This window comes from Ambystoma mexicanum, chromosome 3q, assembly GCF_040938575.1.
Source record: "Ambystoma mexicanum isolate Mex_15411 chromosome 3q, UKY_AmexF1_1, whole genome shotgun sequence".
In the NCBI taxonomy this organism is placed as follows: Eukaryota; Metazoa; Chordata; class Amphibia; order Caudata; family Ambystomatidae; genus Ambystoma; species Ambystoma mexicanum.
The window spans coordinates 1,234,052,468-1,234,070,322 of record NC_090926.1 but is presented as its reverse complement, the minus strand read 5'-3'; the positions used below and the strand labels follow the sequence as shown (position 1 = coordinate 1,234,070,322).

Below are 17,855 nucleotides of genomic sequence, written 5' to 3'. Positions count from 1 at the left end.
GCTGTTCCCCCACAACCTGTCACGGGTGATGCGCAAGTTGTTGCCCGCTTCATATGCTGTGTGCTGTTTACATTGTGATCTCCACCCCGCCGCCATTTTCAGATCCCTCTTATCTGCTCTTGGGCTGACATTTGCTTTCCAGATGGTTTCTTTGAAAGCAAGCTGTTTTGATTGACATTTACTTTCTCTTCGCTTGGAATAACGTTTAAGTTGTGGATATTTAGGCATTGTGTACACCACACCAAACGACTGATTGTCAGATTGCATGTTCTCCGTGTCTTCAAAAGGTCTCCCCAGCCTGGTTTCTAACAGTGTGACACCCTGTCGAACTACTTAATGCCCTGTGGGTGGCAGGCGAGAGCAGATCGCTCGGGCAAGAGACCATACTCTCGAATGCATACAAAGGCACGAGATAGAGAAATCTGTTAATGTACGATGGACCTAGTGTCTACTGATTTCAAGTTCAAAGCGAATCAAATCTCCCTAGCGATTTGCAGGGCGCAGGTCTGTGGAGAACCGCCCAATCACAGCCTAGAGCACTGGAGGCGGATGCAGAAAAAAAGCCCTTCATGCACGTTAGGACTGATTTTGTATACTCTGGTCTGAGGGCAGGGTCGGACTGGGACAAGAAATAGGCCCGGACACCAAAAATAAAGTGGCCCATCCCTCGCCTCAAAAAAGTAGCCCACCCCTCGCCTCAAAAAAGTGGCCCACCCGTGCCTTAAAAAAAGTGGCCCTCAAACCATCATCATCCGTGAATCGCGTCAATTCACAGCTTTACAGAAAATGCTATGTATGGAGGGTTCATGTGTCTGTTACATTACAACACAACTCATAAAATAACATTACTTTGCATACAGTTCTGTGACAGGGTCCGTCCACAGCTCTGAGGCGCAGGAGTGGCATGAACCAACCACCCCCAGTGTGGTTTTGGGACCTGCTGCAAGTCAATGCTTATACAGGGCTCTGCAACCCCAGCAGGGAATGAGGGTTAGGGCGACGATGGTTGGAGAGGAGGAGGGTAGGGAAACCGGATTCAGGTTTAGGGAGAGGTTATGGATAGGTTGGGGGATGTAAGGCAATAAAACACACACACAGCAGGATAATAAAATATAAAACCGCAGGCTCCCTGGTGCCTCCTATCAAGGCAGCCCCTGTGCTGTGTGGACCCGAAGACCTGCTTCTTTCAGGCCCGCCCCCGCAGGCTATGACCCTTGATTCACTGTTTGGTTGGACAATTCAATTTCCCCAAGGTACCGTGTGGAATTCACCATTTAATCCTTGACTAGGTGCTCTTCCTTGTTAGGGATTAAATGTCTAATCGTCCCCATTAGGGCATACCGGGGTCATTCTTGAATAACTATGTTCACCCATGTTACTTAACTTCATCAGACACGATATCAAAAAAGGTATGTGCGTTTTAGGGGATCCTTTCAGTAGTTTAAGTGGGTCTGCCACTCCGTTTCCTAGTAAATCTGCTGGTTCAGCTCTACACTTACCAACACTACCCAATGTTTGATGTGGAGTTGGGATGGGGTAATGCAACAGGAAGATGTGCTGACAGTTTTGTACATTGATGTTGTGGTGAAATGTGAGAGTGACTCAAAGCGAAGATTGGCAACGGAGGAGTCGGTCAGCCAGGGTGAATGTTATGTAGCCTTTGCATAGCAGTGAGGCAATGCTAAAGTATTCAAAAATAGTAGGTGAGCGGCATATATGCAAAAATTGAGAAGTCTGGTAACGGAGGTAACCTATAGTGCAGCCTCAGGTTTCTGGCACAGCTAGATTCACAAAACATCACACTCACAACAACCTGACACTATGTTTCTGGGGGCTGCTTATATTTCATCTATATTGCCATTGGTCCACACGTGATGACATTGCTGTACATGGGAACAGATCTGGATAAACGTCAGTTGTGTGCCCAGTGGGGAATAATGCACTGCAGCACTCGAAACATATATAGTCAGTTGTGTGCAGTATAAAAGTAACGTTTCTAGTTGGTCGGTCATGCAGCACAAGGCTGTTAGTGCAGTTTGGATTTTGGAAGGCCATCCATCTTCTCTTATGGCAGACCATATGGTTTCTGGATCTTTCTAATTGGGCAGGAACGCTTTGTTAACTTACAGATCTGTGTGCCTTTTAGAGATAAGCTGAAGGGACCGTAAACCGTGGACCCGGGGATCAAACCCGTGTTGTTCCATGTCATCTTGCTTTCAAGGTGAGCACGTTGCCCCCCTAAGCTATCCTCCCGAGACCTAGTTCGTGTGTGATTTTCTTTGGGCACAACTTGCAGCAGCCTGTGTTGGGAAGAAGCCACGAAGGGGCAGTTTGGGGAGTACAGAAAGCGGCATACATGGGCAAATATAATCTAGGCTCCCCCTAACTAAGAGCAGAATTGGAGGAATAGAGCTGAGGGAGAGCCGCATGAGGTAGAACCGGGCACTGGGGCAGAATAGAATGAAGGGGACACGAAGCCACGAAGGGGCAGTTTGGAGAGTACAGAAAGCGCCATGCATGGGCAAATATTATCTAGGCTCCCTCTAACTAAGAGCAGAATTGGAGGAATAGAACCGAGGGAGAGCCGCGTAGGCACTGGGGCAGAATAGAATGAAGGGGACAGCGCGCGATATATTGGGGCAGAACCGTAACCGCAATGTAAAATGCATACGAACGAAGTCCTATGTTAAGGCAATAAAACACACACACACAGCCCCGCCCGCCCTGTGCCTATAGTATCAAGGCAGCCCTGTGCTGTGGTGGACATGGACCCGAGGCGAGGACCCAACCTGCTTCTTTCAGGCCCGCCGCCGCCCCCGCAGGCTATGACATGAAGGGTAAAGTTAAACCGCGGACCCGGGGGATCGAATCGAACCCGTGTTGCTCCATGTGGGACTCGTCTTGCTTTCAAGGCGAGCACATTGACTGTGTGCATGCTGGACCAACGAAGCCACGGGCATGAAGGGGCAGTTTTGGGGGAGTACGAGACTAGTACTGTACAGAAAGCGGCATGGGCAAATCTAGGCTCAAGAGAGCAGAATTGGAATAGAACTGGGAGAGGACTAGAGCCGCATGGCATGAGGTAGAAGGCAGGCACTGAGAGGAATTTGGGGCAGAATCGAATGAAGGACAGCGCGCAAGAACCTACCTAACCTAACCGATGTAAAACGAAGATATGAACTTGAAGTCCTGTCCTTACCTGATTCTGCAGTGCACAGTTCGAATCGCTGGCAGGCTGTGGACTGGCCTGGTGGCCCTGGCGGCCGGCCTCCTCCGACTCGCCTGCCCGGCTGCAGCCCTACTGGTCTCAGTGGCTGTGGGCAGGGCACTAGTGGGCACTAGACATGGGCTGGCTCCCTCCCGCGAGTTGTGGTGGTGGTCCACCACTGGACTGGTCACTGGTGAGCGGCTGCAGACGTGCTCAGCTGGCTCAGACTTTCTCTGTCTCTAGAGTCGTCTCTCGTATGTGCCCGCTGTGCTATGCACCGTGGTGTGGTGCACTGGTCTGGCCGCCAAAATCATGCCCAGGGTCAGAGAGGCCCTGCAAATATCCTCAATCATCACATCACGAGGTGTGACGACGTCGTTGGACCTGGCGGCACAGAGTCTGTCGACTCGGGCGCTGCCGCTCTGCAGAAGAATTTTCATTGGCCCCCGCCTTGTTCTGCGGCGGCCGCCAGGCCCCAGGCACAAGTTGCTGTTTAGACTTTGCAAGAAGTGCAACTAATTTGTTGCTACTTCCTGCAAAGTTGAAGTGAAGCAACTGATGTATGTGAGTGTGAAATGTTAATGTATGTGTCTGTCACTGCCTGGCTGCCTGCCGTGTCGAAGTGCCGGGGGCCGAACCCAGGCCCCAGGCCCAGCCCAGCCCCAGGGTCAGGAGGACTCATGCATCATGCATTGCAAATCATCATCAAAGCAAGGTAACAACAACGTGTGTGTTGTTACCTTGCTTTGATGCATATGCTCGCTCCACCCTCCAGGTCAGGAGGACCGGCGGCAGCTCCAGGCTGAGCCACTGGCTGAGGGAGGCTTCCCCCTGGCTGGGTGGGCGGCCCCAGGGCCCCTGTCCCCAGAGAGTGCGAGGGCGAGGCATGCGTGACAGGCTGACAGCGTCAGCGTGTCAGTTTCATTTTCAATTTAAATTGTTGTATTTGTTTACTTTTCGGCCCGGCCCCCGAGGCGAGGCACGGCACGGGACATGATGCACCATGCGCGCAGAGCGCGGCGCCGCCTGATAAAATAAACAAACACTTAATAAATAAAAAACCGGCCCACCTCAGGTCAAAACTGGCCCCCAGGTCCCAAAGGTCATCGGCCAGTGGCCGATGGGCCGATGCTGCCAGTCCAACCCTGTCTGAGGGACAGATTTATATAAGGCCCATCTATATTGTGACAGGGACAACTCTGGGAGCTGTAGTAGCAGTGACTAGAGGTCTAGGCTAAGTCTCAAGAGGAGGTGAGCTTGTAAGGGGTCCACAATTAGTGCACACAATGGGAATCACAAATTACACTTAGACAATATGTGTAAAAATACAGTTATTTATTTATGGCCAACAGCACTATGAAAAATGGCTACTAGCAGGTAGACGTATCGCACTAATAATAGAATACATATATACAATCACTAGACTAGGGCATACTACAAATCAAACCCCTGTAAAGGAAAGTACAGATTCTCCAGCATGGGGTCTGGCATGGATTCACATGCTCATGAATATTCCCCGTCGTCAGGCTGGGAATCCTCGGTAAAGAAAAAACCAGTATCAGTTTCGTTTCTGATCTGACTTTCGTAGTAATAACCAATCACTGGTCTCTGCGTCATACTGACCACAGCCAATGACTGCCCTCTACCTAAGCCCCACCTCTGGCAGCCATCCTCAGATTTTTACCGCACGTTCATGTGTTGGGATCCTCGTGCTATTGCTCTCGAGCGTTAGTGCTATTTTTTCACGTTTTTTCTCAAAAACTTCGTTTTTTCGGTCAAAAGAGCCTCAAGCTCCACCGACTCTCTATCCGATCAACGGGGACCCGTGTCGGATTCGTCTGCGCCCCTCAAGGGTGAAGATTTCGTCGAGCTACGCTTTTGGAGGACTCCAGAAGTTTCTCAGGCCCGGTCATGGCCCAGGAGAAGGGAAGCTCGACACCCGGAAAGCTGTTCAGGGTCTGCCCTGGATGCCAGCTGCAGAACGTCTTCAAGGAGGACGAACACTCTTTTTGTCTCTACTGCCTACATGAGGACAAGACGCACGTGGAGAAGGACTGTGCGTTTTGCGGCAACATGTCGGAGCGGACCATGAAGGACCGCCATCAACGTCTCGCCAACTGGCTAGAAGGGAAAAGCCCGTCCGGCGAGAAGAAGAAGAAGAAATCTGAGCGGTCTTCTAAGACCTTTGAGGACGCCCCGGCGACGGGGGTCCAACATAAGGCCAAGCACCGCGAGTCCGCTGGCACCGGGAGCGCCGAACGGTCGGGCTCTACGGGCGCCAGGCAGGGCGCACCCTCCCCGGCACCATCAACCACGAGCCAACGCTCTGGGTCGGGTAAGAGGAAGGCCGAGCACCCGGCGAAGCTCCTGGAGAGGCCCCGGTCGAGCTCGAAGGCGGAGGGGGAGCGAGGCGGTGTCCCCCCCCTCAAGGATAAGGCGGTGAGCGCACCTAAGGTGGTGAAGGCCTTAATCCATCCGGCCAAGCCCTCTATCGAAACTGTCGCGGCGGCCCTGGCTCAGCCTGTGCAGGCTACACCAGCGGTGGCGACCTCGGGGCTCAGAGTCTCCCTGCCACCTCGGAGGGAGTCCTCTTTTGTGCCCATCGATAGGACCCCCGTGAAATCCCCCGAGGGGAAGAGAAAGGGGGGGCAGGGCGTCGTCGTAGATTCGGCTTCAACCTCGGAGGAGGAACTGGTCGAGGTCTTAAGCCACGGCCTCAGCGTGGAAGAAGACCGGCCCGTCGGGATGGATCCCGACGCAGGTGACGACGACATCGTCGAGGGTACCGACGGGGCCCCTGATCGCCCATCGGATTCCCCTCTGCCAGCACCGCCAGACAACTCGGCGGCCATTTTGTTGGCTATACAGTCCTTATGCTCAGAGATAAGGACGAGACTACCGTTACCGACGGAGGAACCTCTCCCGTCGGGGGACCCAGAACCGGGACCTTCTGGTGTTCCCCCTACTAAGAAAAGAAGGATCCACCCTCCACCTCCTTTTTAGCCGTCGCGCCCCGTCCAGCCCTCCTCCCCGTCCACCCGAGGGGATGATACGGGGACTGACACGGCAGCGACAGGTACGGACGACGAGGTATACGACGAGGATGTACCGTCGTCGCCTCCCACCAGGGCTTCTCCTCCCGACGAGATTGGATCGTTCCACTCCATGATCACCAGGGCATCCGAGCTTTTTCAACTCTGCCCTGAGGAGAAGAAGAAGGAAGGTTTCCTTTATCAGCGGCGCGAGGCCAAGAGGAAGACGGTCCTCTCAGTGCCTCTATTGGACGACATTTGGGATGCGGGCCTCACCCTCCTCAAGAACCCTTCCACGACGCCAGCTAGAAGAGACCGGTACGAGAAGAAGTACCGGGTCCCGGACACGGCCCCCCTGTGCCTCCGGGCGCAGCCTACCCCGGACTCCGTCGTCTCCGCGGCGGCCAGGAAGAAAGCGGGGGGGGGTGCGGCCTCCACTTCGACTTCCCCACAGGACGGTGAGGGAAAGAAATTGGACGCTATGGGACGCAGAGTCATCTCGTCGGCAGCGACGACGATTAAAGCGGCCAACGCCTTGGCTATCGTGGCCCGCTACGACAGGGAGCTCTGGTACAAACTGGCTCCCCTGCTGGACTTCCTGCCGGACGACAAGAGGACAGAGGCCCTGGAGATCCTGCAGGAAGGTGAGGTGGCTTCGGACCACGCCATTACCGTTGCGACGGACATCGCCGATACTGGGTTCCGCCAGTTGGGCAACAGCGTTTGCCTTAGGCGGCGTGGATGGCTCAAGGCTACGGACTTCCGTCAAGACGTTCAGACCAGAGTCCTGGACATGCCCTTCGATGGGAACAACCTGTTTGGGAAAACAGTGGACGATTCCCTTCAGGCCATTAAAGCGGACACTGAGACGGCCCGGGCCCTGGGAGTTCTGCAACAACGACGGACGCCCTTTCGGAGCAGCGGAGGCAAGGGCGCCTCCAAAGGTTCCGGCGGCGGTTTCTCCACCTACCGTCAAGCGGCCCGCTCGTCGTCTCAGGAGGCCTACAGAGGACGAGGCAAGTCTGGCGGACCCCGTCGTCGTCGCCAAGGAGGTCAAGGCGGCAAAGCCTCGTCGAAGCAGGATTGAACCGGCCGTGGGGTCGGGCCCCCACCGAAGCACCCCGGTGGGAGGCCGGCTGGCGAGCTTCATCAGCGTGTGGGAGTCCATCTCCACCGACCGTTGGGTGCTGGACGCCTTGGCCCGGGGCCACGCGCTCGAGTTCCAGAGAAGGTGCCCGCGCGTCCCCCCCGTGGCCAGGAAAGAACTTCACGTCCCTCAACTTCTCCTGGAGGTAAAAGCGATGCTCAGGAAGGGCGCCATCGAACTCGTCCCAAAGAGGCTTCGGGGCTCCGGAGTCTACTCGAGATACTTCCTCGTGAAGAAGAAGACGGGGGGATGGCGCCCCATCCTGAACCTGCGACGTCTGAACAAGTTCATCAAGGCGCAGAAGTTCCGGATGGTCACCCTCCAGCACGTCCTGGGTCAGCTGGAGGAAGGAGACTTCCTGTCGTCGTTGGATTTGGAGGATGCCTACTTCCATATTCCCATCCTAAAGGGGCACCGAAAATTCCTCAGGTTTGTGGTCCAAGGGCGTCATTACCAGTTCAAAGCCCTCCCCTTCGGACTACGGTCGGCACCCAGGGTATTCACCAAGTGCCTCGCACCGGTGGCGGCGCAGCTGCGCCGCGAAGGGGTCCACGTCTACCCCTACCTGGACGACTGGCTCATCCGAGCCAAGACGAGGGAGCTCGCCGTGGTTCACACGGCAAGGACCGTCCAACTTCTCACGGACCTGGGATTCTCCGTGAACTACGCCAAATCCCACCTGGTACCCGCGCAAGACGCTCTGTTTCTGGGAGCGAGGCTCAACACAGTGTCCCTTCTGGCCTCCCCGTCGGAGGAGAGGACCAGGACCATCCTGGGCAAGGTGCAGCGGATGTTGGTGGCCGACGCGGCCAAGGTGAGGTCCATCAAGTCCCTCCTCAGAATGATGTCTTCCTGCATCTACCTCATTCCCATGTGCAGGCTCCGGATGCGCCCGTTGCAGGAGTTCCTGGACGCGCGCTGGATCCAAACGACGGGCAGCTTCGAGGAAAGGATCACACTCGACGAGAGTTTCCGACGAGCGATCCGGTGGTGGGGCACCCGCGCGCATCTGACGGCGGGCTTGGACTTCCAGACCCGAGCCCACCAGGAGACAGTGACCACGGATGCCTCCCTGGAAGGGTGGGGAGCGCACACCGAAAATCTGCACGCAAGAGGCCTTTGGCTCCCGACGGAGAAATCCCTACATATCAACGTCCTGGAGCTCCGTGCAGTGTTTTGGGCCCTCGGGTCCTTCCTTCCGTCCCTCAGGGGCAAGGTGGTGAGGATCTTCACCGACAACACCACCACCATGTTTTACATCAGGAAACAGGGTGGAACCAGGTCCCCAGCACTGTCCAAGGAGGCGCAGGACCTGTGGCATTGGGCCATCGCCCAAAGGATATTTCTGGTGCCGTTTCATCTGGCAGGGATAAAAAACACCATCGCCGACTCACTCAGCAGGGAGCTGCGCTCGTGCCACGAGTGGGAGCTACGGCAGGATCTAGTGGATCGCCTCTTCCGACGGTGGGGCACACCCCAGATCGACCTGTTCGCGACGGCGACGAACTCCAAGTGCCGGAGGTTCGCCAGGAGGTTTCCCCAGGCGAGGAGCATGGGCTATGCTTTCTCGTTCCCCTGGGAGGGCCTGTTCCTCTACGCGTTCCCTCCTTTGCCACTGCTAATCCGGCTCGTCAACCAGCTCAAGAGGTCACGGTGCAGGATGATCCTCGTCGCACCTGCGTGGCCGAGGCAGATATGGTTCCCGGACCTTCTGGACTTGTCGGCGTCCCCGCCAATCAAGCTGCCGGTGGACGCGGATCTACTCTCCAGAGAAGGAGGCGCCATCCTCCACCACGACCCGAAATCGCTGAACCTGCAGGCCTGGCTCCTGCAGCGCTAGAGTTTGGAGGATACGACATACCGGCCGACTGCAGAGAGGTTCTTGCAAAGGCCAGGGCGTCCTCGACTCTTAAATGCTACGGACACAAATGGAAGAGGTTCTCTATCTGGTGCCACGCACAGAAGATTAACCCTCTACGGATTACGGCCCCCCAAGTACTGCCGTACCTACTGACGCTGGCCAAAGCTGGACTGGCACACGCGTCCATCAAGATTCATCTTGCTGCGATCTCCCGATACACCAGAACCACGGGGCGGACGTCCTTGTGGTCTCATCGTCTGGTGAAAGAGTTCATGAAGGGACTGTTCAGATCGTTCCCGCCGGTGAAGGCTCCGGCCCCGGCGTGGGAGCTCAACGTGGTGCTGACCAAGCTCATGGGACCTCCGTTCGAGCCTCTGCACTCAGCTCCGTTGAAATTTCTGTCGTGGAAAACAGCGTTTCTTGTGGCCATCACCTCCGCACGACGAGTGGGAGAGATCCAGGCCCTTTCCTGCAAAGCCCCGTACTTGACTTTTCACGACACGAGGGTAGTGCTCAGGACGCACCCCTCCTTCATGCCCAAGGTACCGTCGGACTTCCATCTCAACGAACCCTTGGTGTTGCCTGTGTTCTTCCCGTCGCCTTCGTCGCCGGCTGAGAGGACTTTGCACTCGCTGGATGTGGCTAGAGCGCTGAAGTGTTTTCGGAAGACGTCACAACTCTTTGTGAACTTTGGACCTGTCAATCAGGGGAAGGCTCTCTCGAAGGCTTCCATTTCCAGATGGCTCTCCGGCTGTATCATGTACTGTCACCGGTTGGCAAACCGACCGCTGCCTGGCCGTCCGAGAGCCCATTCCACCAGAGCGATCGCAGCTACCACGGCGTTCCTATCTGGTGTGCCCCTGCTGGACATATGCAGGGCTGCTACGTGGAGGTCGACGCACACCTTCACGAAATTCTACTGCGTCGACCGGGATTCCAGGGAGGAGTCCAGGGTCGGCCAAGCAGTGCTGCGCAACCTGTTCGCCTGAGGTGAGCCTGGTGAGGAGGTAAGATGCTTAATGTTGAGTTTGATGTGATGCTTAATATTGAGCCTTTGCCACCTCCCGTGGTTGTGCATGTGTGTACTGCTATGTATTCTTTATTCATGAGCATGTGAATCCATGCCAGACCCATGCTGGAGAACAACAGTTACAGGTAAGTAACTTGTTCCTTAGTTTAAGCACTACAGGTCCACAGAAAGTTCGCCCTAGCTTCGAACGTCCTTCCCTAAATTGTCTTGGGCCTTATGCCCAGAAGTTCAGGAAAGGTTCTGACACAATTTCTAACGCTGGAAGGTAGGGTCTCTGGGGTCCAGTGAATGATTCCAAGGGTTAGAGGACAAGCTATTCTAACTAACAAAAGTGTCCCCAACTTTCAGAAGGCTTGCGTGAGCAAGCCATGGCAAAGCCACAGTATTGTAAAAGTTTTAGAAAAGTTTGCAAAATTTTTAATGGGTGTTTATGGGCAGGTAAGAACCACTGTAACTCACCCCCCATGCTCCGATTATTCACTGTACTTGGCCAATGGAAGAAGGTCTGAAGTTGCTTTTCCCACCATCAGCCTTAGTCTTTGATTCGCAGGGGTTGCAGGTTCGCGCTGATCTCCGGTTAGTGTCTTTCGCTGGTGCATGGACTCTCGAATGAAGAATGCAGAAAAACATAATGCAGGACCCCTCTCAGGACTGGACTCGACTTCAGGTACGCTGTTTTGGATAGTGGTCGCTGCAGCAGAGAAACACAAATGGGACTCCCTTTTCGCGGTCAGACTTTCCCTACTATCTAGAGTCCCCTTGATGCTATGACTCTGAAATTTTGCTGAGGTAAGTCTTGTATGACAGGCTGAGGATCCCCCAAGATCCAGGCCTCAACGCGGAATGGCGATGTCGGCAGCATGGTAGCCCAGACTCAGAGCTGGTCAGCCACAGGGCAGTCCCGGGACACTTCCAAAGGCACTTCTTTGCAGGGTACCGCACAGACATCAGGAATGGATGTTCTCTCCACCCCAATGGTCGGAGCTCCCTCCTAGAACTGCTGAAGATCGACAGCAAGACAGGGCTCTTCCAGGACAGCCGCAGAAGTTGGTCGCCAGGCCTCCTTCAGACAGGTCTCCGGTCTTCTCACAGTTGGACAGGAGTCTTGGCGCCTTCAGGTTTCTCCAGGATCTCTCCAGAGTGGGTCAAGGGTCCTCTTCTTATCCCAAAAGCCAGGTAAGAGCGGAAACTCCCACTAGCCCACAGCAGAACTAGCCCCACACACACCCCGGCAGTGGTCCAATCAGGACCACTGGCAGGAACACTCATGCATAACACTCAGGCACACTGAAAGCAGTTTGTGGATTGGGACCAGACAGTCCTAGCCCACATCCTGCCAGCAAACACACATAGCCCTCCAGTAGCCCGCCAAAAGTCTCTGCTTTCCCAGGCACTGGAAGTCCATATAAGGATTTTCCTGGCCTCACACGCCAGGAAGAAGGCTAAAGAACAAGATGGCCAAAGAATACGCGACAAACCATGTGGCAGGGCCATGTTTGGTCCCTAGCCACAGTTAGTAGCCAAACGCGGTAATTCTAAAGCGAAAAGCACCAAAAAATTGGAAAAAGTCACTGCTGCCACCGGCTTGTCCATTTAGCACACCTGGAGTAACCAAAAATCCTCTGGGTGTTAGTCTAGGGCAAAAGCAAAAGTGTACCCCATTGAAGTGCATTGTAAGATGCATTGTACAATGATAAAAAAAGTTACCACAAGTGAAAACAAATGACTAAGTAACTAGACTAAGGGAAACAATGTTTCCCAGTACTGACAGCCTGAAGGACATGCCAGTTTCCCCATAACATATGAGCAAAGGCCAGTGTAGTGGAGCTTAAGGCTTCACTGCCCTGTAAAAAGTGCAGGTCAGGAAAAAAAAAAAAGCAAAAAGTTTGGGGGATCATTACAATGGAAGGAAAGGTGCAGTAAAGTGAACCTTTCCTAACAATGCAGAAGTGAAAGGAAGGGGAAAAAAGCAAAGCCCTTCTGTAGAAGAGTGGGAGACATGGGAAATGGGAATTCCGATCACCTTAGATGGACAAGGATGGGGAAGAGGAGCCAGAGAGGAAGGAAAATGATCAAGGATAAGCGCCTGCACAGAGATTCACCTGAGAGCGGCAGAGGCTCGGACAAAAATAAGAAAAGGAAGGAGCCCATCTAACAGAACCTGTAAAAGTGTTGTCTAGCCCCACATTGTGGAGGCAAGGGCCAAATAAGGCTTTAGCGTAACTTGACACGGAATGGGTTCCATCTTTTCCTTTGCCCAGGGCAGTGGTAAGCTAGGTGCCCACCTTTCAGTGTACCTTTCTCCCCTACTGTATATCGTTAAAAGCTATTAACATGAAGTCCTCTTTGTTCCTTGTTAAATCTCCATCTTTGCAAAATCACTGCCAATGTTCCTTTTTGGCCTGGTAACTTCACATTGTCTAACTTAATCCTTCTGGTGCTCTTTTCAGCATTTCTGACAGTGATGGCCATTGAGGCGTAGCCAGGATTGTCTAACAAGTGGGTCCTGAAGTCAAGGTAGTTGGGCCCACTGCAGCGGCATTGACATCTGTGAATACCCACACAGTGCTGCTGAGTGGGCATTTACAGATTTTGTGTGGGCCTTGCCCACTCAGGCCCTACCCTGTTTATGACTCTGTTGAGCCAGCAGAAAAGCCATCTACTGGGCACCCTGCATGACCGCACCCTCTAATGCAGAACTGTGCAGATGGTAGCTTCCAGTAAATTAAGCACCTGAGCTGGCCAAGTAAACTTCAGAAATGTCAATGCAAAATCTTACTGCCTAAACAGGAAGGACCGGCCCAACAAGAGAGTTACTGCACATTGCAAGGTTACTTACTGGGTTTAACGGCCTCATTTTATAGGATCAGATGCAAAGTAAAGAATTGAGCAGGTTCTGTCCTTGGACCAAGAGGGTTGAGCTGCCCATGTCGGGGAACATGCACCTATTTCTCCTGTATTTATTTTATTTAATTGTTTATTTTTAACACGTTTAATACCGAGATGTTTCTAAGCGCGGACCCGGGGATCGAACCTGTGTTGCTCCGCGTCACCTTGCTTCCAAGGTGAGCGCGTTGCCCATGAGCTATCCTCCCAAGAGCGTTACTCCATTGCACATTCACAGGGCTCAGAAAAAATTAAAAGAGCATCCATTTCTTTGTACTGCTTCTTGAGCTACTGCGCTTCTACAACTGCAAGTGGCCCATCAAACTAAGCACAGTCTCCATACAAAATAGCTCTGCACACGGGCTTGAATGCAGCCTATATCGCAAGACGGTCAGCCTTTTCTGCTGATATACCCGAGATCTTTCTCCTTTGACATCTTGGAATGGGGATTCATTCCTAATCACTTATTTATTTGAACCGCCAGGCCCTTGAATGTGGGATTGGAGATACTGAAGAACCAGTTGTTGCAAAGTGGGCCTGCGCTTTAAAAAGCGAGTAGACTTCTAGGTGGAGTTCGGTTTAGAGACTGATGGCGGCTTTATTCATAATTGTTTGCCTTGGTGATTGGGTTGGCAAGAAGCTTTAGATGTGGACATATGCTTAGATCCAACAGGAGGTTTGAGAAGAGCAGAAGACGGAAAAGAGGAGCGAGGAGGAATGGAGGAGCAAACACACAAGGATTTCACTGTCACCACTCCAGACATGTAGGCAAAAGGCAATTTATCATGTGAGGGAATGATTTTCCATAAAAAGCCTTCTCACACTGCCAAGAGAATGACTCCCTTCTCTTGGCCTTTCACAATGTCCACAAACACCAGGGGGAATCATTCCTTTCCCCTGGTTCTTCTTAGCTTGGTGTCACCACCAACCTGGTTTACTACTTGGCCAGGTACTGTGTCTTTGAAGATCAATGTCCATAACACTGTGTCAGGGGTTGTGCTTTCCTTCCACTTGGTTTCTCTTGCGTTTGCAGCCAATCTGGTTCGCTTCTCTGCCAGGTACTCTGACTGTGAAGATTGACCAACAATCTATTATTCTTAGGATTGCAAGTCCCAAACTCGCCTCTCTATGATAGATCTCCTTCCTGATAGACGTGGTTCACTCTCCTGCTAAGTTCTACCATGCATTTCAGTGGGTGTGAAGGCCTCTTCACAACTGCATTTTGGGTCCCAAACCCTGTAGTCTGGGCTGCTGTTGGCCCTTTCTACTTGTCACCACTGCCTCTGTTCCCCAGTGTCTTTCTTCCCACTCGCGTACCTTGTTTTGTTGTGCGCTCCGTCTCCTTTGCAGCACCCATAGTCAATTGCAGGACTCATGGTGCTCCCGTGAGCTTTGTTTGGTCTGCGGTGGCTCCACAGCACCAATCTTCCTCCTGATAGCTGTCTCGCTATCCAGGCTTCAAGACTGCCTGGAGCCTTCCTCTGCTAGCCCCAAGACTGCCTGGAGCCTTCCTCTGCTAGCCCTTCTTCTGGCTGGTGATCGGCTCCGGACCTTCTTTCTTCTTGTCCAGCGTCCCAGTGTTCTCTCCTTCTCTCATGCACATGGAACAGATTCTCGTGGTTCCTCCAAGGAGGACTGACTCTGGTATAAAGTCCTTCTTCCCTATTTATTTCATAGTTGGAGTTGGTGGTCCCAGATTGTCTGGTCAGCTCACTTTGGTTCCGCAGGGTACTCCTCAGTACTCCGCACCTCTTCCTTGTCACGGTACTGACAGGAGTCAACAGAGCTCTTCTTCGTCATAGTATGTTGTTAGGAGACCCTACTTGGGTAATCCCTACTCTTGCTTCTCCCAGTACTACCTATATTTGTAGTATGGAAACATCATATAGGAACATTAGGAATGGAATGGGAGGGGGTTGGTGGGAAGGTGGACTAGGGTAAGGGGCGCTATGGGGATACCATGTTCTCCCTAGGTCGCCACTTATCCCATAGGCTGAGAGAGTTTACCATCGTCTCTTGAGAGGGGTCAGGTTTCTGACACTGTCACATTATGTATGTTTGTATGTATGTGAGGAGTTGTCTGTCACGTATGAGAGTGCAGAGTGAACATCGTGTATGGGTGTGAATGAAAATAAAGCATTAATGTTCTGGGTGCACGGATGCTTGTAGGAATGTGTGTGTGCATGGAAGACTGGGGCCTGAGCGAGCAAGGACATGTTTTCTTACATAGGATGGTATCTAACAAAGGCATGAAGGTCAACGCCAAAATGATGAGTGTTCTTACATGGGGGAACATTTCTGAAGCAAGCAGAGAGATGCCTTCTTACTGTTGCATGGCATTTTATACTGGTGTTACAGCTAAAGCCAACATGAGTGCTCTTACATATGGGGGGTCATTTGTAAACTGAGCAAAAGCATGTTTTCTTACTGCGGCATGGCATTCTATACTGGTTACAAGGCAAAGCTAACATGATAAGTGTTCTTACATTTGGAGGGGTAATGTGAGGGGTATTTATTAATCCAGCAAATATGTTTTCTGACTGTAGCTTGGCATTTTATACTGGTAAAAATGTAAAGCCAATATTATGATTATTCTTCCATATTGGGGGCATGTGTGCATCTAGCAAAGATATATTTTCTGCTGGGCATGGTGGTTTATATTAGTGTTAGGAACAAAGCTAACAAGAGAGTTCTTACGGGGCCACACTATCCTACAAAGGTGCATCCAGCCTGGAAAATGTGCTTACAACTGCATGGCATGGCATTTTGAACTGTTTTAGGGCAAAGACAATAGGATGAGTATTCATACATATGGGGGGAGGGGGCACTTGTGCAGCCAGCAAGAACATATTTTCTTACTATGGCATGGCATCTTATACTGGTGTTAAGGGCGAAGCCAACATGAGGAGTGTTCTTATGTGGCCATACTGTCCTACCTTGAGGCAGCCAGTCTGGGCATGTTTGAAATGTAACAACACTTTCTTACTATGTCTGGCATTTTTTACTGGCTTTGAGGGCAAAGCCAACATGAGTGTTCTTACGTGGCCATATAGATCTACATTGATGCAGCAGGAGTGGATATGTTTCTTATTGTGGCATGGCATGTTTATCTGGCCTTAAAGCAAAGCCAAGAGGAGCATGTTTCTCTGTGGGGACTCTGGCATATATTGGCAGAGCCAGCATGGTTATGTTTTCCCATAGTATCATTGCTGGCATCATGAGCATGTTCTTGCGTATGAATACTGGCATATATTGGTGCAGCCAGCATGGGCATGTATGGGCACAGTCAGTATGAAAATATTTTTTATACTGAGAGAATATTGCTATTTATTGGGCAACGGCATCATAAAAATGTGTTGGAAAATGCACACGTGCACTGTTGGTGACTTGGCATTTAGTGGATGTTGTCATGCCTCACCCTACAAAACCGATTGTGAACTGTGCAGCCATTAATCTAATTTTTCACTGGAAGTGTGCTGTAAAAAGCACTATTTTAATGCAATTTAAAACAAAAAAAAGGGAGAACCCCCACGAACCTCCCTAGCTAGGCTCGGTTGTTCTCCCATATTCATGGCAAATGTTTACACCCACCCATCTAAAATATTCTCCAGCTGCCTCTGGGTGTCTAGTCAGTTTGGCACTGAGCAAGAACAGGCCAGCAGAGTTATTCTGGAGACCATAGAGTTTTAGCCAGGATAACATTACGAGGTTCCCATAATGTACCAGGGAGTCTGTCTGCTTTCCCGGCCAGAGAATTATAATTGAATACCCAGAGGTTTCTAAGTGCCTGTGGTGCTGCGTGTCATCTTGCTTCATCCCCCTGAGCTATCCTCCCATGACGGAAAATGTAAAATAACAACAAAAAAAAATGTGGGTGCCATTTAATACAGGCCCTCATATTGTGACAATGGGCCTCATTACGACCCAGGCGGAATGAGTTTACCGGCACCGGTAAGTGCCGGTGCCGTTAAACCCATTCTGCCCTATTACGAGGTTCCCTTGCGGGACCCGCTCTGGACGTCTTGTCAGACCAGATTTGAGCCCTAATGGGAATGGGGATGTGTTCCCTGAATGGGGAAATACTGGGTCCTCCAAGGTTGGAATGGCCCGGTATTTCCCCATTCAGGGACCACGTACCCGAGTATCTCCAAACTCGTAATGAGGCCCAATGTGTCTCTAGTCCCTTCCACTTTCTCATGATGCAAACCAAGCTGAGCACAGTGTCCATGTGCCCAACTCGCACACACTGTCTCGCCATGTGCCCCAGCTCATCACACTGTCTGTGCACTCCAGGCTCCTAACACTGCTTGTCAGTCAGCGGCTAGCTCGTTACACTGAAGGCACACTGTCTGTGGGTGAGGCTCCGTGCTCTCCTCACTGTCCGCCCATGTACCCGGAAGCACCTCATAATGTCTCACCAGGCCCTTTGCACCGTCTGCCCACATGCCCCAGCTCCAGGGACCGTGTTAATGCGTGTCTTGTACTTTCTCCTAGGCGGTTTGGATGCCAAGAGGGGGACCGAAGTCAGTCGCCAGGCTCTCCTGCCCCAGACACCGACGGAATACGCAGGTAAGAGGAGTGGGGACCTCGGTGCAATGTGTAGGGGGTTGCCATGACAGATCTGGGGTACTGCTAGAGTACAAACACAGAACGCTCTCTGTAGTGGGGGGGCGTCCTGATGTTCGAGGCTA

The 17,855-nt window shown here is 52.3% G+C and overlaps 1 protein-coding gene across 3 annotated transcripts in view; it reads left to right on the top strand.

Moving 5' to 3' along the window:
• Positions 1-17,855, top strand: part of RGL3 (ral guanine nucleotide dissociation stimulator like 3) — a 577,979-nt gene that overhangs the window by 406,537 nt on the left and 153,587 nt on the right. For all 3 annotated transcript variants that reach the window (XM_069604164.1, XM_069604163.1, XM_069604165.1), the window contains exon 4: positions 17,659-17,733. In XM_069604164.1, the coding sequence (XP_069460265.1) occupies positions 17,659-17,733 (75 nt within the window). The remainder of the gene's footprint in view (positions 1-17,658; positions 17,734-17,855) is intronic.